Genomic DNA, 23,635 nt, shown 5'->3' with positions numbered 1-23,635 from the left:
AATGAAAGCACTTTGTTGCCACATGTACAGTCACTCTATTGTGGACATTCCTGACTACCTTAGGCACTAATTCTATTTTGTGAAACATTTTATGTAATGTATGAATCTTGAGGCATGCACTTGATGTTTATTGAATAAATTAAGCTGCATCTATTCAAAATTGATAGCCATGACTTTAAGCAGTTTCACTCTACATGATTGGAACATTATCATTTGAGCAGAAATCTTTTGTACATAAATCAACAGCATTTCACCATAAACCCCTTTTTATAAGGAAATTCATTTGTTATTAACAATTTACAACATGGTTTCATATACAGGGATAGCAGTTACGATACATCTGGAGACAAAAATAAAAGGGTCTGGCTTTTTATTTGCAATGCAACAAATGATTATTTACACATTTACTTCCCTGGGATTTCCATTCATAATCTTCCAGGGAAAAAAAGATGTATTCCCATGCCTTTGCCACAGCCAGAAAAACATCTCCCATTACTATAAAAATCTATAAGTTCGTATGCTAAAAATCTCCCAGACTATTAAAAGCTACATGTATATCTAATCTCCAATGTGGTTAAATCTCATATCACCGAAGACATCAAGGCAATATTCTAGACAAACATTTCAGAATACTTTAAAAAAAATGTTGATCATGTCACAATGCCCTATAAAACTAGGGCCATAGTAGATTCTTGTACCATAAATATAGGGGCCAATATTGTCCCTTGCAATATTTTATTGATTCACAGATAAATGCTAAGGAGCTTTGAACAGAAGGACTGTTCTATTTTGAAGCATGTGCAGTGCAACTTCTGGATCTGGCCATTGCCTGATCAGAGGTCTTCATTTTCCTCAAAGTCAGTGTTGGGATTGTCAGAAATAGTGGTGGGTCAATCAAAGGATGATGGGACCGATGCTTCTGATATCCCTGTCCCATATATGTTATTGATGGTGGGTTTCCAGCATTCATGCATGATGTGGGGGACATTCTGAGAGAAGGGAGCAGCTTACTGTTGTGGATCGATACCCTCAAATATTCTTCCAGTATTTTAGAGCAAGTTTTCTCCAACAGCACGCAGTGTTTCCCCCTAGGATTTGTTTCAGCAGAGGTGGCAGAGTTTGGAGGGGTGGCGGTGAATGGGGTCTTCTTGGGGCATCTATACAGCCACATAAAATAAAATAAAACGTAAAAAATGCAGGAGGTAGCATTGGTGCGCCACTGCTAAATGCATAGGGGAAACACTGGCAAGCACACACAAAAACACACTGGTCTTCAAGAGGCACCCTGACAAACGAAGACCACACTCCTCTGTCTATTGAGCAGTTGCTGGATCACTCCTGCCCAAAGCCCTCAGTCTCTTCAATCGCAAACATCAATTTCTCCTTCAGCTGCTCGTAGCTTTTGTAAGGAGGCAGATCCAATCGATTGAAGCTAGAGAAGGGGAAGATAGAGGCAGGTTAGTTATCTGTCGAGTGAAGCATTTACTCTGTTGACTCTTCCATACAGTACTCACCAGGTGTGACTTCTGGGTAGCCAGTTCTCCTTTCCCACCTTCTCGATGCAGAACTTCTGCGGTCCATTGCTCCCTACAAAACCAAATATGTAAGTCACTAACCCATCTAACTTAGAGGTAAAAATGGCTAAATGTTATATTTCATGAACTTTTACCCGTACAGGTTAAATTCCTTACCCAATAGGTCTGCAAAGCCTCCGACAGGAAGCCGGCAGGTGCCTGTAACGAACTGGAGGAGCCTCATCCGCTTCTCATTGTCCATCTCTTTGATGAGCTGGAAGGCAAGTCCAAGAGGGTACAGTATGTTCATAGATGTTCTTTGCTACACGAATGTAATGATACTGAGATGTGGCACCTGACTGTAGCACTGGTGAGGAGAGATGTGTAACACTGACCTGCCAGAACCAGAGAACCTGCTTGCTGCTGCGTGCATAGTGTCTGTAGATTGTGTTCCTCTGCCAGTCTGCCAGGTCGATCTCCTGCATCCCACACAGCATGACCTGCAGGAAGTTGACAAGTAACAATTGGCTCACTGGTACATGTGAGTTGGAACAACAGCGGCCATCTTTCCCAGAGTGAATATGGTGAACCTGGTGTAAATAAGTGTGCCAAACTAAGACTCGTACCTCAAGTTCTTTGGCATCAAAGTACTGCAGGTACTGCTGTGGGAGGACCTCGTTGAAGCCCTCAAAGAAGGCCTGGGTCTGCTCCTCCACACCTCTGGACAACCTCCACTCTGCTACAAGCCTTGGAGAAACACAGACCATCAAGGCACCACAGACCAAGAGGGGAGGGGGTGTATATGTTGAGACAGACCTGATATACTCCTCCTTGTTCTCCTCAGTGACCAGGACCTCTCCTCCGTCCGGCTTGAGCTCATGAGTGGTGATTTCACCCAGAATCTCTTTGTCCACAGAGAAGTACATCTCCAGGCCACACTCCTCAATGTCGTTCTCCCTGAAGTGCACAACAGATGACAAAGACACATATCAGTGGCCCAAAATGGAAAACTCATGTTATCAAGAAAGATGGGGCCATGAAGTTAAGTGTGTTCATCACAGCCACCAAAACATTAAACAAACAATATTTACTACAACCAAAGTTATTTAGTACAGCTTCCTCAGAAGACTCACTTAATCCAGATGAGAGAATTGTAGAATTCTGGGTCAATGGACTCTAGATCTTTCAGTGCCCATGGCTTGTTCAGCATGCGCTTGTAGAACGGTAGTGAAAAGCCTGTGTCAATGAACTTCCCATGGAAAAGAGCCTGCGAAAAGAGATCAGGAGGTTAACATTTAAAAATCCAGAACTGCATCAGCAGATCTTTACACTCGCAAATGTCACACTGCAGTTGAAAAACAGTGACTAAAAATAATCACCATGGCAATGAAGCGTCCGATGAATTTGAAGTACTTAAGGTGATCAGGGTTGATGTAGGAGGCAGGGTTGATCTGTAGGCAGTAGTTGTCCTTTCCAGCATACTCAAACAGGCAATACATGGGATTCAGCACCTCGTGAGACAGCAGGAAGAACCACTCCCTACAAAGAGAGAAATATATAATAGTTCATAACACTCATCACAATACAAAACCAGTTAACAGGATCCAGTTAACACCACAGTTCATAACTGGCTCAAATATCAACGTGTAGACAAACACTTATCTAGGATGTTTTAAAAGGTAATTAAAGTAGCTGAACCTTAGACCAGGGGGCACAGAAGGTTCCGTCACCACTACAATAACTCCTCTGAGGAGGACCATTTCATTAAAAAAGTGAAACAAAGATGCACTATGCAGAAATCGCTCCTCCATTTTCTGGTTGCTAAAATTCTTAAAAAGTTGACTTAGTCTCAGTTTGTGTGACAAATCAAGTATAGTGTAGAGCTTTCAAACCCAACTCTCATTGTTCCCCTCTAATCAGGGACTGATTTAGACCTGGGATACCAGGTGTGTGCAATTAATGATCACGTAGAACAGAAATCCAGCACCTCTGGACCTCGTAGGGTAAGGGTTGAGTACCCCTGGTGTAGAGAATAATTAAACAGCTGTGAAATATATTTTCCATAACCAAAAATGTTGTATTTTCAGCTGTTTGAAGCTGGTGTACAAACAAAACCAAAAGATGCAAAAACAAAGCTTCAAAACGGGAAGCATAGAAATAGCACACAGAACAGATCTACAGCTTCTTAGACATGTTTTCAATGACAATTATAGATCTATAACTAACACTTCTGTGAATTTTGTCAGGTTGCCCAACAAGTTACATATTGCAGCTTTAAGTTATTTTCTAGACAAAAACTATAATAAATATATTCACGTCACCACATAACTGATTAAAACACAGTTTTGCAATGGTCTACAGTAGCCTCAACAGCAGTAGGGTAGCACCATGGTTTAGCCGGTGCTACCCCTGGCTACATTGATTTCAATACAAAACCTAAGAGGCTCATGGCTCTCACCCCCGTCCTATAGACTTACACAGTAACTATGATGACTTCCAGAGGACATCCCCCAACCTATCAGAACTCTTGCAGCATGAACTGACATGTCCATCTAATCAAAGGATCAGAGAATGAATCTAGTACTGAAAGCATAAGCTACAGCTAGCTAGCACTGAAGCACATAACATGTGGACAAAAAAAAAAAGAATAGTGGAGCAGTTTTGAACAAATTAATTTCTTAAAAAGTTGAGGAGAAACAGCAGAGATATTTTGTAACATGTTATTTTAGTTGCACTTTCACTTACGCTAGCTAATGCAGCTAATTTTGCCTACTCAACAACCTAACTCAAACAGAAAGGAATGGTATTCATGTTAGCTAGCTGGCTAAGGCTATCCAACACTTCAATTCAAGGAAAGCTTTCGGTTTTATACTGTAAATGTATTGCCACTGGAGGCCGCCGGTGTAACTGCAAAACTGCTTGCTGTATGTACACTACTGCTTGATAGTAAACCTGATCCATGGGTACAAACACATTAACTACTATAACTATGTTGACAGCAAATATGGTGACGTCGATGTAGGTTGTGTGTAACGGTTATTGTATGAAGGTTTGGCTTGGAGTTATTTTTTTTGCATGGTGACAGACAGCTAGTGTTGTGCACTGAAGTCCACAAGTGAAGGGAAAATGTTTTAATGGCTGCTAATGAAAGGGAACTGTGGGTGCTGGTGATTGGATGTATTCATTCCGCCAATTCTGTTTCAAAACATTTCTTAAAGAAGCAAACGGAACAAAAAGTGGATGGACTGGGGCTGTTACAGTGACCATATTACCGCCACACCAGCGGTCACGAGTCATGACAGCAGTCATATTCTACGTGACTTTTTAGTCACGTTAATTAGGCTTCTCCAAGCTCTGATGGTCATTAGTAGCCTACCAAACTTGCTAACTGCCTGGTACTCAGCACTCTATTGTCTCTCTAATCAATCTGACATCAATGAAAACACTTCATGAGAGCCTATGAGCACATGTTTCACAACATTTCTAGGCTATGCATTTGCGTGAGAATTGTGATGGCCTCTATTAAAAAGAGGAAGATCCCATCAGCTCTCTATAGGCTAGGCCTGCTATATTTATTTCTCAACTGTCCTAATATTAAGCACATTGCTTCTCTTTACAACAGGATTATAGCACACCTGCCAGGCATGAAAATGAACCCTGCCTGTTTCTAGACAGGTGCATGATAATGATCCATTCTAAATTAAAACTAATTTCACACATATACTAAATAATATATGTAAAGACAAGACTAAACAAGAATAGTCTGATGGGTGACAATATTAGCCAATCACTTGTGAATGATGCCCAGCTTGTGTGCAGTAAGGAAAGAAACAGCGCAAACCTTTTCAAATCATAGTTGCACACCTCTTGTAGCCTAGCCCATAGCGTATATGTTTTGATATGGTTTGCATCACAACTAAAGTGGCCAAATAACTTCATAAAATGAAGCACATTAATCCGCTTTACAATGGGTGTAGAGCCTAACTGGCATACACACGCAGTTTGTGAGTTTCAAGTTTGGAGAAGATAATTTCCCCCATAAAAATGCACTTTTATAATAATAATAACTGCATAATTGCATTTGCAGTCACTTTTGAGAATGGTGTTTTCCCACTAACTGACTGTATTTTGGAACATGGACACCTATAGCCTACTGCCATGTGCGCATTGCTGTGCGCACAATAGTTTATCGACAAGTTAAACATTCTGATCGATTCTGTCTGCCTCGTTGCTTGAAAAAGTTTTTGGGATGCTAGTGGCTATGTTTGGAATATTTATGTCTCGCACAGAATAGGTCATCTTCCGTGCTATAGGGGACAGTAGACTGATATATGCTAGTGCTTCTGCTGTTCGTTAGGCCTACTCATCTTGTTGAACAGTGTGAACAGTTCTTCCAATATCTTCAATATGCACCTCGGAATTGGATAAGGACGTACGCAGTTGCGTCCCCGATGTGTCCATCTTCACTTGTAGCCTGTGAGAAAGACCCAACCACATGACGGCATTGGCTAATAACTATTGAGCGACAGTATCTGAGAGAGCCATACGAGTGAGAAGTGCTTCGGCACACGCAGCCGGGAGAAAGGAATTATAATATTCAGCCCAAGGGCACAGCCACTGGCACTACGGCCACACAAAGCGGATGCCGCCGGGAAATTCAAGGCATTATTATTATTAAGTAACTAAATGAAGCATATAGGAGGACCGGTTTCTTTGTTAACGCTCAACACAGACTAGCCGTGCGCACTCCCTCAAATCATTTCGCGAAAATATTATTTATATTTTATTCCTCTTTGTTCAGTTGTATTCTTCATACTATAAAATAATGCCACAGAATTCTAAGAAAATCTTGCCTGCCAAATGAAGTAGTGAAACCCACAGCCATATGGCATAGCCAGATCAGGGCCTAACATAAGGACAACTCAAGAGTATGCCATTCTGTTCCTCTGAAATAGACTACATTTTCTTCATATCATGTTTCTATAGACCCTTCCAAAATAAATAATGGATTTATTGTAATTGTGTAGTAGGCTATATATCATGGATTCATTTTACTTTTATAATGTAGATGCACCTAATATCTGCATCAGTGGCTTGTAGGCTGTGTGTGGAAGCCAGGAGATGCTAAATGTGTTTGTTAAGTAACGGTCAATACCATGAGACTATCAGTTTTTTGCTTGGCAATCAGTCACCATGATTACTCCAGTTTGTCCCTCTACCGGTGCACCTACGTTGTAAACTTGAATTCGTAGGCTAAGTTATAGCAACCTCATGATGGGTATAGGGAAAATTCTAGTATCATGTAGTAGCCTAAACCTATCACTGTTACTTTGAACTGGGTGAATGGAAAATGAATGAGGCAGTCATCCAATATGCTGTAATAGAAATAAGGTCATGCTCATAAAAAAATAAAAAACAATGTCCTGACCTAATCTTAAACGACATATAATGCCACTGAATGACTTATTTATTGGGGTGCAATAACTGCATGGGAGCACTTGAAAAGAGTACATTATAACTTTACCTTGCCACCCCTCCATAATCAAGACCTTCTTCCCCAGGGAATATGATCCATAGTCTCCTGCGGAGGTCCTGTGCATTGAAGCTCATTATCTACAATGGAGAGTCAAATTAATATGGACAACATAGGTCAGTGTCAACATGCTCATTTGGGAGGATGTTTACTCACTTGTTGGAACGAGTCCTCAAACAGGGTTTTGCGGGTGACAGTGATCTTGATGTGCTGAGGCATTGACAATTGCTGGACAAGAAGAGGAAATCATGTGATTTTGAAGCATGCGACCCCCCCCACACACGTGCCAACAAAAATAGCAGGTCATTGTTCATTTAATTATGTCACTGTGCATTGGAATTCATGTTGTTCTGTTGACCATAAAGACAATGTCACTGTTTAACCACTCAAACTCAGAAGGCATGAGACCTACCTGGCACCAGAATCTGAAGTACTGGACTTTGGCTTTAAAGTCTCGAACATAAGTTATCTGGGGCCCATTTTCACTGTTGGAGAGAGAGAGAGAGAGAGGGAAGGAAAGGGCACATTCAGTCACGCATCATGGACCAAATACTGAATCAACTTTGTCAGATTATCTGGCTTTTACTATATTGTATTAGTACTACACAATAATGTCAAACCATAGACCCCAGACAGTCAGAAAATGTTATGTTCTCACTACTCTGCACAGACTAAACTGATAATGATAAATGTTTAAGCCAAAGCAGGTTACAGGTGAGACGACTGAAACAGCATTCCTGTGAAAGGCACCACAGGTTATTCCTGTTAGTTGGGGAATAGAGCACAGCCAGAGCATAGTCACTGTTAAACAGAGAGCAGTCATGTTGACAGTACACCAATATCGTCACTCAGGTGTGGCTCATTAGAATACTGAAAGATACACAGACAGTACATTATCTGTTCAGCCCATATTAGTCATCCTAATTTGACGGTTTGGGTACAGAAAGAAAGCGTTATTATTAGCAACAGTTCCATTACTGGAGTCAAACTAGTGCCTAGGAAACAGACCCGTGTTTGCTACAGAGTCTAATTTTAGTCTAACATGATGCTTAGTCAGAGAGGTAGTCCAATGCTTTGATAAGTGACTGCAAAGTTGGTACGTACAGTGAAGATTTTCCAGTACGAGGGTCGATGTACGTAGTGGCTCTCCTGTTGTGGTCCACAAAGTATGGGATGCCGTCGACTGTAAACCTCATCTCCCAGCCCTCTGGAAGAGGCTTCTCATTCAGCAGCCTGAGGGAGGGAGAGTGTCAACATAAAACAGGGACATACAGTAGGATACAGATTTGCACAATGTCTGAATTTACACAATTCCAGTGTATGGGCATGTGTAGAGTACTAGATCCAGGGGCCGCGCTAATCTTACACGGTTCTAGGTGTTACAGGCTAGCACCCACTGACGTTAAAAGTAGCTGTTAGGATAAATCTATACTAAAAGTAGTCCAGATTAACTTCTCACCCCTGAGTGCGAGGGTCCTCCCACTGTGTAGTCCGTGTGGTGTGTTGAACAAAGTACACTCTCCCGTTGCTGTCAGTTCTTTTCTCTGAGAATGTAAATGGGATGAAACAGAACAGTTTAAGTACAATCCTAAATTCATTCAAAAGTCTAGAAAACAGATTCATATGTGACCTTTTCATGTGAGATGTGATGTAGTGAGGTCTTACCCCATCCATGTGGCAGCGGGCCCAGGGGATCAAACTGCTTATTCTCAGTGGCTGGAACCTGATCCTGGAGCTTCAGTGCACAAGAGAAGAAAGATAATAATTACCAAACAAAGTTAAAAATCAACTGATAAAGAGTGGTTAAATATCCCCAACTGAAAAAGGATAAACTGTTTACAGTCTAATATGTAAAACAGAGTTAAGAGAAGCAAAATGTTTTAATAAAGCTGATTATATAGTCAAACTCTAACTGCTAGGTTAACTGCATGGACCATCTTAGAGAGAAGCTGATAAGGCTGACACCCAAATACTATAAAATATGGTGTGGGCACTACACTAAGGCCCAATTAATTACATTTAAGAGTTATAATATAATTTTCCTAAAACAGCTCTGTATGGCTTGCCAGCTCGCCAAATGAAGCGAGGGGTGAGGTAAAGTGTCCCTCTAGTTCCTTTGTTCCAAATAGACTTCCTGTAATTACCCAATCCATTTGATGGCATTATCATTTCACACAGTGCAAATAGCAGCTGACTGAGGTAGTTAGCACAATGACTGGAAGTCTATGGATACCCATAGACTTCGTCATTGCACTAATGCTACTTAGCATTGGCTTGCGAAACTCTCTCTTCCTTCATACTGGACATAAAAATTGTATCCACGAGTTCATCTGACTCTGGGGAATTAAAGGGCCTCATTGCCAAAATCTCAAAGTATCCCATTAAACTCATCACTTGTTGAGTGTTTCACATCGGTTCAGTACTATTATTGTAAGAGCTGAGCACTTGGTTTGACCAGTCAGAGTTCCCACTTACCCCATTCACTCCAAATATGAAGCGCTGGTTGAACTGCTGCATGGCACCCTGTAGCTGGTTGCGTTGGTGCTGCCACTGTTCATAGTTCCGCACCGTCTCCATAGTGGGCCGTTGCCATGTGGTAGTTCTGGTGATGTGGTCTACAAAGTAGACCCTGCCCATGGGGTCCACTCGCCGCTCCCACCTACATACAGGGCAAAGAGGAACAGGGGAGACTATATAAAGAGCTTTGGCATTTAGTATCCTCTAGTAACAGACACACTATTCTCTGCTCGTCTTGTGAACTGGTGGAAATACGTGGATTGGAAAAAGACGCAGGATATGTAAAGGGGGAGTTACCCAGAAGGTAGAGGCTCAGGACGCTCCCACGCGGTCCTCTTTTCCACATGATCTACGAAATACAGCCTTCCGTTCTGATCCACCCTCTGCTCCCATCTTCACAGGAACATGTGATTCAAAGAAAATTAAAATATTTACAACATCAGTCAGCCAACTACAAAATTAAAAAATGCAAGTCACAGCAGGTAGGGTAGAGTTTAATTATAAAAGTGATGAGACCACGTAACCCAGGAGCAATAACAACAGGTCATTGCAGACATGACAACAGCCAAAGCCACATTCTAATCTCTTAAGTTTAACAAAGCATAACAGGAAGATGATCCTGAGGGTGGAGTTGTATTGACACCACGAACCGATTAACAGTGTGTTTCTGCCTGCCAGATCACCATGGACGGTTTGACCCTTACCCAGGAGGCAATGGGCCTGCAGCGACAGCGGGGGCTCTGGGGGGGCCTGGGGTTACACTGTCTGCTTGGCTGGCTGCTATTGCTTGGCTCTGGTCGTGTGTAGGGGGTGGGGCGTTGGGGTCTGGTACTGCAGGTGCAGGTGTACTGACTGGGGTATCTGAGCTGGGGCCATCGCTTTCTTCAGTTGGAATGGATCCATTAGAGGATGCTGCTGTGAACCAGTGAATGAGAAAAGAAAATGGAGTAATTTTGAGAAAACAAAACCACCTAGTGTCATTTTCTGACAAATACTTTAATAGTAGACATATAAAGCTAAATATTATACCAATAAATCCCCAGGAGCATTGCTGTTGGTCTGAAGATGGGTTATGAGTTTGACCGCCTCACCTGGAGAGGAGGTTGGTCTGCGCGGGGTGGGTGGAGGGGGTCGGGAGGGCCTGGGGGGGCGTAGAGGATTCCCCCTGGAGCCCCCTGCTGACTGAGCGGGAGACCCTTTGCAAGACCCTGTGCCATTCACTGCGACCGCACAACCATTTGGGGAAGCTCTGTGCTCCAAACCATCCACAGAAGGAGAGCTGTCTCTACTCCGCCTGCCACAATATCAACTATTAACTTTGGAGCACTGACAAGACAGTGTCGATATACAAATATAAGCAAGAATATCATTACCACAGTAACCATGAATAAATAATATGCTTACTTCACATCATCCCCGTTTTGTTGCGATTCCCCATTCGATGTACCTGAGATCCAGAAACACAGAGTTGGGAACTGGATGTACTGAGGGGAAGGTGGAGCTTGTTTTCTGGGCAGGATGGGAAAACCCTAACTCTCCCTACAAATCCATACAGATAACACTGTGGATAACATCGCACAGAGCAGACTCACTTTGGGTGTTAGCCTCAGCAGCAGACGCAAACATCTGTGGGTCCACTTGCATGCCATCCAGACAGACAGACAGGTCCCCCACGACATCGGTCTGGTCTCTGTCTGCACTCAGCTGCAGCGTCTGCACCACCTCAGAGACTGGGGGGGAAAAAACATGGAACAAAAGCATTGGTTATGGAACAAAAGCCCTCCTTCCACTCAGCTCTTCGCCTGTCAAAAGCCGTTATCGGCCCTTTGAATCATCCTTATCTGCCACTTTACACCAGGACTCGAACGAGTTTGGGACATGAGGGACAGTACTGCATGGATAGTACACTACAAAGACTATGACCAATGTTTCTCTCTGTTATCACCTTATCAAATATACCTTCAACAAACTAGTGGATGGAAAAAGTAATGGAGAGAGAATCCCCATAAAACGCAAGCAAACCAACCAATCAAAACAGAGGAGTTCTGTTAGCAAATATACACTTAAGATACAGAGTAATTATCCTATTTCAAACCAAAGTTACCATTATTTACCGATCATCAAAATAGGAGAGTGATGTGATATTTCCTATCTGGTTTGGCTTAAATGTGTTTAGAAAATAAGGATAATAATGTGCCACCGTCGCGGCCCGCGAAGAAGGACTTGATTACCAACAACGACGAGACAGCCTTCAGGGAGAAGATGAGAGCACTCAGAGTGTGGTGTCAGGAAAATAACCTCACCCTCAACAAAACAAAGGAGATGATCGTGGACTTCAGGAAACAGCAGAGGGAGCACACCCCTATCCACACCCCACATCAAAGGGATAGCATTGGAGAAGGTGGAAAGTTAAGTTCCTCGGCGTACACATCAAAGACAAACTGAAATGGTCCACCCATATCCAGAAGGCCAGGTCAGTACAGGTGCATCAAAGCTGGGACCAAGAGACTGAAACCAGCTCTATCTCAAGACCATCAGACCGCTAAACAGCAATCACTAACTCAGAGAGACTGCTGCCTATATTGAGAACCAATCAATGGCCACTTTAATAAATGGATCACTAATCACTTTAAACAATGCCACTTTAAATAATTGCACTTAATAATGTTAACTAATATCACATGTACAGTGGGGAGAACAAGTATTTGATAACCTGCGAAATCGGCAGTGTTTCCTACTTACAAAGCATGTAGAGGTCTGTAATTTTTATCATAGGTACACTTCAACTATAACAAAAATCTAGTTAAGTAATTAAGTAATTCATTTTCATTTTATTGCATGACATAAGTATTTGATCATCTACCAACCAGTAAGAATTCCAGCTCTCACAGACCTGTTAGTTTTTCTTTAAGAAGCTCTCCTGTTCTCCACTCATTAACTGTATTAACTGCACCTGTTTGAACTCGTTACCTGTATAAAAGACAACTGTCCACACACTCAATCAAACAAACAGACTCAAACTTATCCACAATGGCCAAGACCAGAGAGCTCTGTAAGGACATCAGGGATAGAATTGTAGACCTGCACAAGGCAGGGATGGGCTACAGGACAATAGGCAAGCAGCTTGATGAGAAGGCAACAACTGTTGGCGCAATTATTCGAAAATGGAAGAAGTTCAAGATTAAGGTCAATCACCCTCGGATTTGTTGTAGATTCTGTCTTTCACAGTTGAAGTGTACCTATGATAAAAAAATTTAGACCTCTACATGCTTTGTATGTAGGAAAACCTGCAAAATCGGCAGCGTATCAAATACTTGTTCTCCCCACTGTATATACTGTATTTTATACCATCTATTGCACCTTGCCTATGTCGCTCGGCCATCGCTCATCCATATACAGTGGGGCAAAAAAGTATTTAGTCAGCCACCAATTGTGCAAGTTCTCCCACTTAAAAAGATGAGGCCTGTAATTTTCATCATAGGTACACTTCAAGTATGACAGACAAAATGAGAAGGGAAAAAAAATACAGAAAATCACATTGTAGGATTTTTAATGAATTTATTTGTAAATTATGGTGGAAAATAAGTATTTGGTCACCTACAAACAAGCAAGATTTCTGGCTCTCACAGACCTGTAACTTCTTCTTTAAGAGGCTCTTCTGTCCTCCACTCATTACCTGTATTAATGGCACTTGTTTGAACTTGTTATCAGTATAAAGACACCTGTTCTCAAACAGTCACACTCCAAACTCCACTATGGCCAAGACCAAAGAGCTGTCAAAGGACACCAGAAACAAAATTAAAGATCTGCACCAGGCTGGGAAGACTGAATCTGCAATAGGTAAGCAGCTTGGTTTGAAGAAATCAACTGTGGGAGCAATTATTAGGAAATGGAAGACATACAAGACCACTGATAATCTCCCTCGATCTGGGGCTCCACGCAAGATCTCACCCCGTGGGGTCAAAATGATCACAAGAACAGTGAGCAAAAATCCCAGAACCACACGGGGGGGACCTAGTGAATGACCTGCAGAGAGCTGGGACCAAAGTAACAAAGCCTACCGTCAGCAAGGGCATTGAAGATGAAACGTGGCTAGGTCTTTCAGCATGACAATGATCCCAAACACCAAAGGAGTGGCTTCGTAAGAAGCATTTCAAGGTCCTGGAGTGGCCTAGCCAGTCTCCAGATCTCAACCCCATAGAAAATCTTTGGAGGGAGTTGAAAGTCTGTGTTGCCCAGCAACAGCCCCAAAACATCACTGCTCTAGAGGAGATCTGCATGGAGGAATGGGCCAAAATACCAAGCAACAGTGTGTGAAAACCTTGTGAAGACTTACAGAAAACGTTTGACCTTTGACCTCTGTCATTGCCAACAAAGGGTATATAACAAAGTATTGAGATAAACTTTTGTTATTGACCATAATTTGCAAATAAATTCATAAAAAATCCTACAATGTGATTTTCTGGATTTTTTTCTTCTAATTTTGTCTATCATAGTTGAAGTGTACCTATGATGAAAATTACAGGCCTCTCATCTTTTTAAGTGGGAGAACATGCACAATTGGTGGCTGACTAAATACTTTTTTGCCCCATTGTAGCTATATGTACATATTCTCATTCACCACTTTAGATTTGTGTGTATTACGTAGTTGTTGGGGGAATTTTTAGATTACTTGTTAGATATTACTGCACTGTCGGAACTAGAAGCACAAGCATTTTGCTACACTCGCAATACCATCTGCTAACCATGTGTATGTGACCAATAACCTTTGATTTGAAAATTGGCAGTGGACTGAATTTACTTTTATGAGGGGAAAGTGGTGCCTGTGCAGTGTGTGTGAGAGATAACTAGCACACAGACACAGTACAGGCCTTCATCACATAGCCAAGCAAGGTATGCATAACATGATACAAGGAAGGCACTCACTTTTCATGTCGTTGGCTTTGAGTGTTTCGCTGACCTCGAGAGCTGCCATGCCTAACAATATGTCCGACTTCAAGGTCTGGTGACTCCATACTCGGAAGATTAGCTTGCTAAAAGGAGTGACAATTCTATTGACAAGATGAAAGACAGACAATGAATGACAGTTAAATCACTAAATATAGCAGATATTGTAGGTGAGAGGCAATATATGAAAGCGTCTATGTTATTTTTCTACATTTGTTGTATTTTTTGTTGCCTTAAAGCACTTTGATATTCTTTATGTAATGAATAGTGCTATAAAGGCTGAGACTAGAAGCAAGTGTCCATGCCTACTCTAACAGCTGCTAGTTAGATCCTGAATGCTTGCAGGAAAACACAGTTGTGGGAGCCCATCAGCTTACTACACCATTGTATGACTGCTCTGAATACACCACACAAAGACATACTGAAACAGAAGAGTGGCCCACTCTAAATTAAGAAGGGCCAGTAGAGTAATAGTCCAGAGCTATATAATGAAGGGATTGATTATGTGGATGTGTTGGCACTTGCAACTACTACAGGTAACCGCCAAAATAATGTAAACACTTGAGTAAATGAGGAACACAAAGTATATTGAAAGCAGGTGCTTCCTGCTTCCTGAGTTAATTAAGCAATTAACGTCCCATCATGCTTAGGGTCATGTATAAAAATGCTGGACAGGCCATTATTTTGGCAACCATTGGTACGTCCCCAGGAGGTGACATCCACAGGGCACGAGTGATCACTGAATGGTTTGATGAGAATGAAAATGATGCAAACCATATGCCAGTCACCAGATCTCAACCCAATTGAACACTTACGGGAGATTCTGGATTGGTGCCCAGGACACCGTTTTCCACCACCATCAACAAAACACCAAATGATGGAATTTCCCGTGGAAGAATGGTGTGGCATTCCTCCAATAGAGTTCCAGACACTTGTAGAATTTGTCGAGGTGCATTGAAGCTGTTCTGGCTTGTGGTGCCAAACATCCTATTAAGACACTTTGTTGGTGTTTCCTTTATATTGGCAGTTACCTGTATATCATGAGTGGATCCTCAGTAAACCCTGTACACTTGCCACTTGTGTAAAGAATTTGTACTCAAATTAAGAAGTTCTTCTCAACACTGACTGTCATCAAAAACACAACGACAACTTACACTGTGAGCGGCTGCTTCCATTTGGGACTGTGGGTGTTGTTGCATTTCTCTGTCTTTTTGGACTGTCCATCAACGGCCACTTCAACATATGGACTGGGGCCAAACCAATTCTTCCTGTTTTCTTTCAGTTTTGCTGACAGCACTGAGGAGATGTAAAAAGTGTCAATTAGGGCAGAGCTAAAAGTTAGACGGTCTGGTAGGAGTTAGTTTGATAGTTTGATAGTACTTCGGGTCTATTCTGTTTTTATGAGTGTAGACAAAATAAACAGTCCACACCCTGAAAAACTTTTTTACTAAGGACTAAAACCTTATACTACAATCCAAAACATGGCTATGCAACAGACTTCAAAACCAAAATAAAAAAAGGAAATATAAAAATCAGACACTATACGTGCATCCTAATTCTCCAAATGTCACCTTTTCATTTCCATTCTGAAGAAATCCAAAATATGACACGACATAGACTACGTATTATGAAAATGACAGAGATCATGAACAAACCCATAATTTGCAGTTGTGCCTTCATGGGGTAGCCATTCCCAGGGCCTGGTTTAGCAACACTGGAGGCCATGACATAGGGCTGGCTACCTGCAACAAACAAACACACATTCAGTAAACCATTCATTCAAAGGCTCAAAGCACATTCCATACAATGCAAGTCATAGCCTTTCCATCCTTACTTCTAGAAATTATATTTTTGTTCAATGCATTGTGACAAATGCTTTACAATGTTATAGACAGAGGGCTATCTAATCTTTACAGGCGTAATGGAACAAGAACATAAAATATCATGGTCAGCATTATATTAGATAACCACCCAGCGACTAAAACACATTGACCTATTTTGAATGGTAATAACATGATATTGTTATAAAGCATAAAAGATTATGCTTGTACCAGGCATTAGCCAAGTAGTCCTCGCTACAAGGTCAGAGTCTGGGTGTCCAATTAATCCATCCGAGTTACGAAAAAAGAAAAACGGATGAATAAATAATTAACATACAAACCAGTACCTAGATGTGTGATCGATACTATGATTCCTAACAACAAATAACTCTGCAGTATGAGTTTACTTACACCTATTGACATCTACAGTGCATTCGAAAAGTATTCAGACCACATCCCCTTTTCCACATTTTGTTAAAAGTTAGCCTTATTCTAAAAATGATCCCCCCAATCTACACACAATACCCCATAATAAAAAGTGATTGTTTTTATGTTTGCAAACATATTAAAATAACAAAAACACCTTATTTACATAAGTACATTTACATTTACATTTAAGTCATTTAGCAGACGCTCTTATCCAGAGCGACTTACAAATACACCCTTTGCTATGAGACTAGAAATTGAGCTCAGGTGCATCCCACTTCCACTGATCATCTTTGAGATGTTTATACAACTTGATTGGAGAACACCTGTGGTAAATTCAAGTGATTTGACATGATTTGGAAAGGCACACATCTGTTTATATAAAAAGGTCCAACAGTTGACAGTGCATGACAGAGCAAAAACCAAGCCATGAGGTTGAAGGAATTGTCGGTAGAGCTCCGAGAGAGGATTGTCAAGGCACAGACCTGGGGAAGGTACCGAAAAATGTTTGCAGCATTTAAGGTCCCCAAGAACATGTTCTACATCAATTTTAAAAGGAAGTTTTTAACCACCATGACTCTTCCGAGAGCTGGCCCCACAGCAAAACTGAGCAATCGGGGGAGAAGAGCCTTGGTCAGGGAGGTGACCAAGAACCCGATGTTCACTGACAGAGCTCCAGAATTCCTCTGTGAAAATGGGAAAACCTTCCAGAAGGACAACCATCTCTGCAGCACGTCAACAAATCAGGCCTTTATGGTAGTGGCCAGAGAGATGCCACTCCTCAGTAAAAGGTACATGACAGCCCGCTTGGAGTTGGCAAACGTCACCTAAAGGACTGTCAGACCATGAGAAACAAGATTCTCTGGTCTGATGAAACCAAGATTGAACCCGGACCTAAATGCAAAGCATCACGTCTGGAGAATACTTGGTACCATCCCTACGGTGAAGCATGGTTGTAGCAGCATCATGTTGTGGTGATGTTTTTCAGCGCCAGGGACTGGGAGACTAGACAGGATCGAGGGAAAGATGAACAGAACAAAGTACAGAGAGACCCTTGATGAAAACCTGCTCCAGAGCACTCAGGACCTCAGACTGGGGCGAAGGTTCACCTTCCAACAGGACAACGACCCTAAGCACACAGCCAAGACAACGCAGGAGTGGCTTCAGGACAAGTCTCTGAATGTTCTTGAGTGGCCCAGCCAGATCCCGGACTTGAAACCGATCGAACATCTCTGGAGAGACCTGAAAACAGCTGTACAACGATATTCCCCATCCAACCTGACAGAGCTTGAGGGGATCTGCAGAGAAGAATGGGAGAAACTCCCCAAATACTGATGTGTCAAGCTTGTAGCGTCATACCCAAATAGACTCAAGGCTATAATCGCTGCCAAAGGTGCTTCAACAAAGTACTGAGTACAAAATTCTCAAAAGTCTAAAAACCTGTTTTTGCTTTGTCATTATAGGGTATTGTGTGTATATGTATTAGAGGTTGACCGATTATGATTTTTCAACACCGATACCGATTATTGGAGTAAGTTCCTTGCTCAGAACATATCAAAGCTGGGGGTTCCTTTTAACATGTGTCTGGGGGTTCCTTTTAACAAGAATACCTAGGATAGGATAAAGTAATCCTTCTCAACCCCCCCCCTTAAAAGATTTAGATGCACTATTGTAAAGTGGCTGTTCCACTGGATGTCATAAGGTGAATGCACCAATTTGTAAGTCGCTCTGGATAAGAGCGTCTGCTAAATGACTTAAATGTAAATTTCTTCAATATTCCCAGGTAAGAAGTTTTAGGTTGTAGTTATTATAGGACTATTTCTCTCTATACCATTTGTATTTCATATACCTTTGACTATTGGATGTTCTATTAAGTAATTTAGTTGTGCCAGGCTAATCTCAGGAGTTGATAGGCTTGAAGTCATAAACAGCGCAATGCTTGAAACACAGCAAAGAGCTGCTGGCAAACGCAGGAAAGTGCTGTTGGAATGAATGCTTACGAGCCTGCTGCTGCCAACCACCGCTCAGTCAGACTGCTCTATCAAATCATAGACTTAATTATAATATAATATCACACAGAAATACGAGCCTTAGGTCATGAATATGGTCAAATCTGGAAACTATAATTTCGAAAACGTTACATTTATTCTTTCAGTGAAATACGGAACCGTTCTGTATTTTATCTAACGGGTGGCATCCCTAAGTCTAAATATTGCTGTTACATTGCACAACCTTCAATGTTATGTCATAATTATGTACAATTCTGGCAAATTAATTACGGTCTTAGTTAGGAAGAAATGGTCTTCACACAGTTCGCAACGAGCCAGGCAGCCCAAACTACTGCATATACCCTGACTCTACTTGCACAGAACGCAAGAGAAGTAACACAATTTCCCAAGTTAACCTGTTACTCCTACCCCCTACTTTTTAAAAACATTCTGTTAAAAATCGCGCAACATTTCAGCACCCTGCTACTCATGCCAGGAATATAGTATATGCATATGATTAGTATGTGTGGATAGAAAACACTCAGACGTTTATAAAACTGGTTAAATCACGGCTGTGACTATAACAGAACGTGCGTTTCATCGAAAAGTGCAGGAAAATCTGGTCACTGAAAATGGAAAAATATATCCCTGCGCGACTTGAACCCATTGATTAAGGTCAACCACATTTAATGGGGCTGAGGTTTTTCCAGACGGACAGCTATAGAATATACTTAGTCTTGTGATTAATTTGATCGCTTATTAACGTTTACTAATACCTAAAGTTGCATTACAAAAGTATTTCGAAGTGTTTTGTGAAAGTTTATCGTCGACTTTTTTAATTTAAAAAAATGACGTTACAAGACGCTATTTTTTTCCGTTTATCACACAGTCTTCATAGATCGATATCTAGGCTATATATGGACCGATTTAATCGAAAACAATACCCAATAGTGATTATGGGACATTTAGGAGTGCCAACAAAGAAGATGGTCAAAGGTAATGAATGTTTTATATTTTATTGTGCGGTTTGTGTAGCGCCGACTATGCTAATTATTTTGTTTACGTCCCCTGCAGGTCTTTTGGGGTGTTACATGCTATCAGATAATAGCTTCTCATGCTTTCGCCGAAAAGCATTTTAAAAATCTGACTTGTTGCCTGGATTCACAACGAGTGTAGCTTTAATTCAATACCTTGCATGTATATTTTAATGAACGTTTGAGTTTTAACTAGTACTATTAGCATTTAGCGTAGCGCATTTGCATTTCCAGATCTCTAGATGGGACGCCTGCGTGCCAGGTAGGAGCAAGAGGTTAAAAGAAATTCATGTTTGCAGGCAATACTAAATAAATATGCAGGTTTAAAAATATATATACTTGTGTATTGATTTTAAGAAAGGCATTAGTGTTTATGGTTAGGTACACATTGGTGCAATGACAGTGCTTTTTTCACAAATGGGCTTGTTAAATCACCCGTTTGGCAAAGTAGGCTGTGATTAAACGATAAATTAACAGGCACCGCATCAATTATACGCAACACAGGACAAGCTAGAAATATCATCAATCATGTGTAGTTAACTAGTGATTATGTAAAAACTTCTTGTTTTGTTGAATTAGTTTTTCAGTAGGACCGATTGGAGTAATGGCTACCTCTGTATTTTACGCGAGAGTCACCCTGGGAGCCATCAGGTGACCACTTACGCAATGTAGCCGCCTACGGCTATTCTCCAACATAAATGTGTAAAACTACCTCACAATGCTGTAGACACCTTGGGGAATATGTAGAAAGCGTAAGCTGGTTGATAGCACATTCCCAGCTCAATAGGGACTCATTGGAACGCAGCGCTTTCAAAGTATGGGGCACTTCCGGATTGGATTTCTCTCAGGTCTTTGCCTGCAAAACCAGTTGTTATACTCACAGACAATATGTTTACAGTTTTGGAAACGTTAGTGTTTTCTATCTAAAGCTGTCAATTATATGCATATTCTAGCATCTTGTCCTGACAAAATATCCCGTTTAAAACGGGAACGTTTTTTCCCAAAAAATGAAAATACGCCCCTAGAGTCGCAACAGGATTTGTTAAGATTGATAGTTTTTTTTTTTTATTATTTTTTTTTTTTTTACAAGAGTTTAATGCGAGCAAGCACCTTACCTTGGTTCCTTGCTGCATTCGTATTACAGGCAGTCAGCCTGTCACACAGTCTCCTCATGGAGTGCAATATAATCGGCCATAATCAGTGTCCAAAAATGCCGATTGTTATGAAAACTTCGGCCCTAATTAATCGATTAATCGGTCGACCTCTAATATTCATGGGGGAAAAAATGATTGAATCCATTTAAGAATAAGGCTGCGACATAACCAAATATCAAAAAAGTCAAGGGGTCTGAATACACTGTATAATCATGCTTGCTCTCTGGAAAATGCCACAAAAGAATATTAAACGGGTGAAAATAGCACCAGGAAGCAGAGCCTAGTCTTCTTTCCTGCTTTGTGGTAACTTCACTGTGCTTCTGCATAATGTATGTTCCCCCGCCTACCTCCCCTGTGCAAATGAGAGAAAGAGCTCTGGATAAACTTTCACATTGACTGTACCCAGAGTTAATAATTTATCAGTACTGATTCTGTGGCCTACAGAGAAAGGATCTGTGTGTTACTCACAGTGATGGACTGCTTTGCAAGCCAGCTAAATGACTCACAACAAGTCAGGAGCTCATCAGATGAGACAAGGAAGAAAGATTCACCATCAGCCAATGACTGTGTTTCTGTGAAAGTGTCAGATATTCCATAAACTAATCAAACAGTGAATAAAATATGCTATTATTACACTTACCACAGAACTGACAAAAATCTACTGATATACACATGTTTGTCTGTTGTTTAAAAACCATGGAATGGTTACAGAGCAACATTACAAAAGGAAGAGCTCTGAATCTTGAAGAAATTAACTTATAAATACTCTATGAACTTAATACTACTGTCTTACCCATCATAACACACAGTGCATTTGTGAGAGGTTAACTACATTTACCCAGCCCCACCCCTCAGCTCACAAAACAAAGTGTAAAGGTAAGGCTGGTGAAATTACAGAGTATGCCGTTATTTACACAAATGTGGCCAGATGACAGCAAGAGATACCCAACTGCATCTTACTCAATAACAATATTAGTATAAACACAGATAATAATGGCTGCATTTAGTTTGCCATCGTTAGGATTTGACGTTATAGTCAGGCGCATGACATTGGCAAAAGGCTTAGTGACGACCTGTTTGATTGACAAGGAAGGAGGCTAACGTTAGCTTAGCTAGCTGAGTAGCTAGCTCGGTCTCAAAATGAGTGAAATGACAACCTTGAAACTCAAAAATCTGATTGCCAACTAAATGTTATTTACATATGCTGCATTCAACTCCGGGATGCAGAGTTTGTATTCAATATATTTGAAACGGTGTTGTTGTTTACGTGTTAAATGTCATCTGGCAACTGATCGCAAAAAAAGCTAGCTAGCTCGTGTCATGGCTGGCTAGCCCAGTGGAAGAGTGAGTTTGCAAAATATTGTGGTTGAGGACTTTCCACCTCGGTCCTTTCGCTTACCCGAATCCAAGGGCAGAAGAAGTACAAGACGTGACGTTACAGGCAACTTTCCGCAATATCCCTGTCTGTTTTGGGTTCTTTTGCGGCTTCACTTCAAGAAAGAAACTTCCACCATCTTCGTAATCGTCTCACGTGACCAAAACCATCTATTCGAGGAGGACATAAAAACCAGCGAGAAATGATTAGAATCGTACAACGCGCCACCCAGAAAGACTGTCGACCAATCGTGTTCACGGTGTCATGCAGCGTCACGCGGTTGCTACGATAATCGTCAGGCAATCCCTTCTGAAAGTAAAGGTATGAGTCGAAAAACCTGCCTATTTTCCTCGACTCTACGTAATGTCACGCCTTCAAAACTATACGATATTACAGAGAACAAGTTCATTATCTCACATTTGGGAAAACATTTGTAATCTTGTACATGTTGTTCACGCTATTCATGCTTGATGTTGGGTTTTTCAACTAGCGCCCAATTGACTCCCATTCTCTTCTTGAAGGACTGATCTCCTTGTCCGATAATCACCCAAAATGCACCTCGCGTCCCAATGACAACGCATGGGTAACACAATGGGAGTTATGTCGCATTCATGTGTCAGTCGGAACTAGAATATGTGGAAATGTCCGACTCCGACTTCCTAACTGCTTCTAATTAGTTATCCACGTGCCGTGGTAAACAAATCAGAAAGTCTGAAATGTTCGAGGACCAACTAGTATAGTATATAGAACGTGGCATTTATGCGATTCCAATGGAGTTCCCATCTCCTCAAAAACATGTTTTATTTTTTTATTTTAATTAACAAATCAATTCAGAAAGTATATGGGGTAACAGAAGTATATAAACATGATATACGAAGGGCAATTGGGCTAGGGGGTACAATTTCACAGTACACAAGGACCTCAAGGGACATACATACACTTATCATTCTAACAGCTTTTTTGTTAGTAGAGTATTTGAGTGTCTTAAAATATAGTTACATTTCTTTTTGTAAGAAAATGTGGTGTTTTGTTTGTAAATTTACATTTGTGAATATTAAATTTGGCCAAAAGTTGAATGAAATTAATTACATAGAAATACGTATTATCAATAAATCCATTCCAATAAGGCATGACATAAGGTTTAGATACAACATCCTATTGAAACAAGGTTCGTATCGCTCTGTTGTTGAATGGACCAAAAGAGAAAAATCAGTCAATAGGGTTAATGGAAGGTAGGTTCGGAGGATCAGGTCTTGACATGCTCCTGAATAATAAAGCAACAACTGAGGGAATGGCATCCAAAACAATTGTAAAATCTTTAAGTGTT

The 23,635-nt window shown here is 41.1% G+C and overlaps 1 protein-coding gene across 6 annotated transcripts; it reads right to left on the bottom strand.

The window, feature by feature from the left end:
- Positions 1–105: 105 nt before the first annotated feature.
- On the bottom strand, positions 106–22,846 carry LOC124045849 (E3 ubiquitin-protein ligase Itchy-like). 6 transcript variants are annotated; one of them, XM_046365570.1, is made up of 24 exons: positions 22,726–22,846; positions 22,333–22,478; positions 16,167–16,253; positions 15,666–15,807; positions 14,491–14,615; positions 11,157–11,294; positions 10,969–11,011; positions 10,656–10,858; positions 10,269–10,479; positions 9,862–9,957; positions 9,523–9,706; positions 8,713–8,782; positions 8,507–8,591; positions 8,152–8,280; positions 7,460–7,532; positions 7,204–7,275; positions 7,039–7,127; positions 2,894–3,053; positions 2,648–2,781; positions 2,141–2,471; positions 1,910–2,014; positions 1,692–1,788; positions 1,515–1,587; positions 106–1,432 (listed from the first exon to the last, which is right to left on the bottom strand). In XM_046365570.1, the coding sequence occupies exons 3-24, from the start codon at positions 16,234–16,236 to the stop codon at positions 1,333–1,335; spliced, it is 2,730 nt and encodes a 909-aa protein (XP_046221526.1). In that variant the 5' UTR covers positions 16,237–16,253; positions 22,333–22,478; positions 22,726–22,846; the 3' UTR covers positions 106–1,332. The 6 variants fall into 6 exon arrangements, with proteins under 6 accessions (XP_046221526.1, XP_046221527.1, XP_046221530.1 ...); XM_046365571.1 differs by adding an exon at positions 21,402–21,505 and having other exon boundaries at positions 22,333–22,779; XM_046365574.1 differs by having other exon boundaries at positions 2,141–2,261; positions 2,331–2,471; positions 22,333–22,772.
- Between the last annotated feature and the right edge of the window lie 789 nt (positions 22,847–23,635).

This window comes from Oncorhynchus gorbuscha, linkage group LG10 (assembly GCF_021184085.1).
Source record: "Oncorhynchus gorbuscha isolate QuinsamMale2020 ecotype Even-year linkage group LG10, OgorEven_v1.0, whole genome shotgun sequence".
In the NCBI taxonomy this organism is placed as follows: Eukaryota; Metazoa; Chordata; class Actinopteri; order Salmoniformes; family Salmonidae; genus Oncorhynchus; species Oncorhynchus gorbuscha.
Note: the sequence above shows the minus strand (reverse complement) of the source record. Positions and strands in the feature narration are given on the sequence as shown.

Bases quoted from the DNA above. Each gene is read 5' to 3' on its own strand.
- LOC124045849 (XM_046365570.1), bottom strand. From the start codon at position 16,236: ATGGCCTCCAGTGTTGCTAAACCAGGCCCTGGGAATGGCTACCCCATG. The intron at 15,808-16,166 runs GTTTGTTCATGA...ACATCTCCTCAG, and splicing joins GGCACAACTGCAAATTATGG to TGCTGTCAGCAAAACTGAAA. The intron at 1,789-1,909 runs GTCAGTGTTACA...CTTGCCTTCCAG, and splicing joins AGGTTCTCTGGTTCTGGCAG to CTCATCAAAGAGATGGACAA.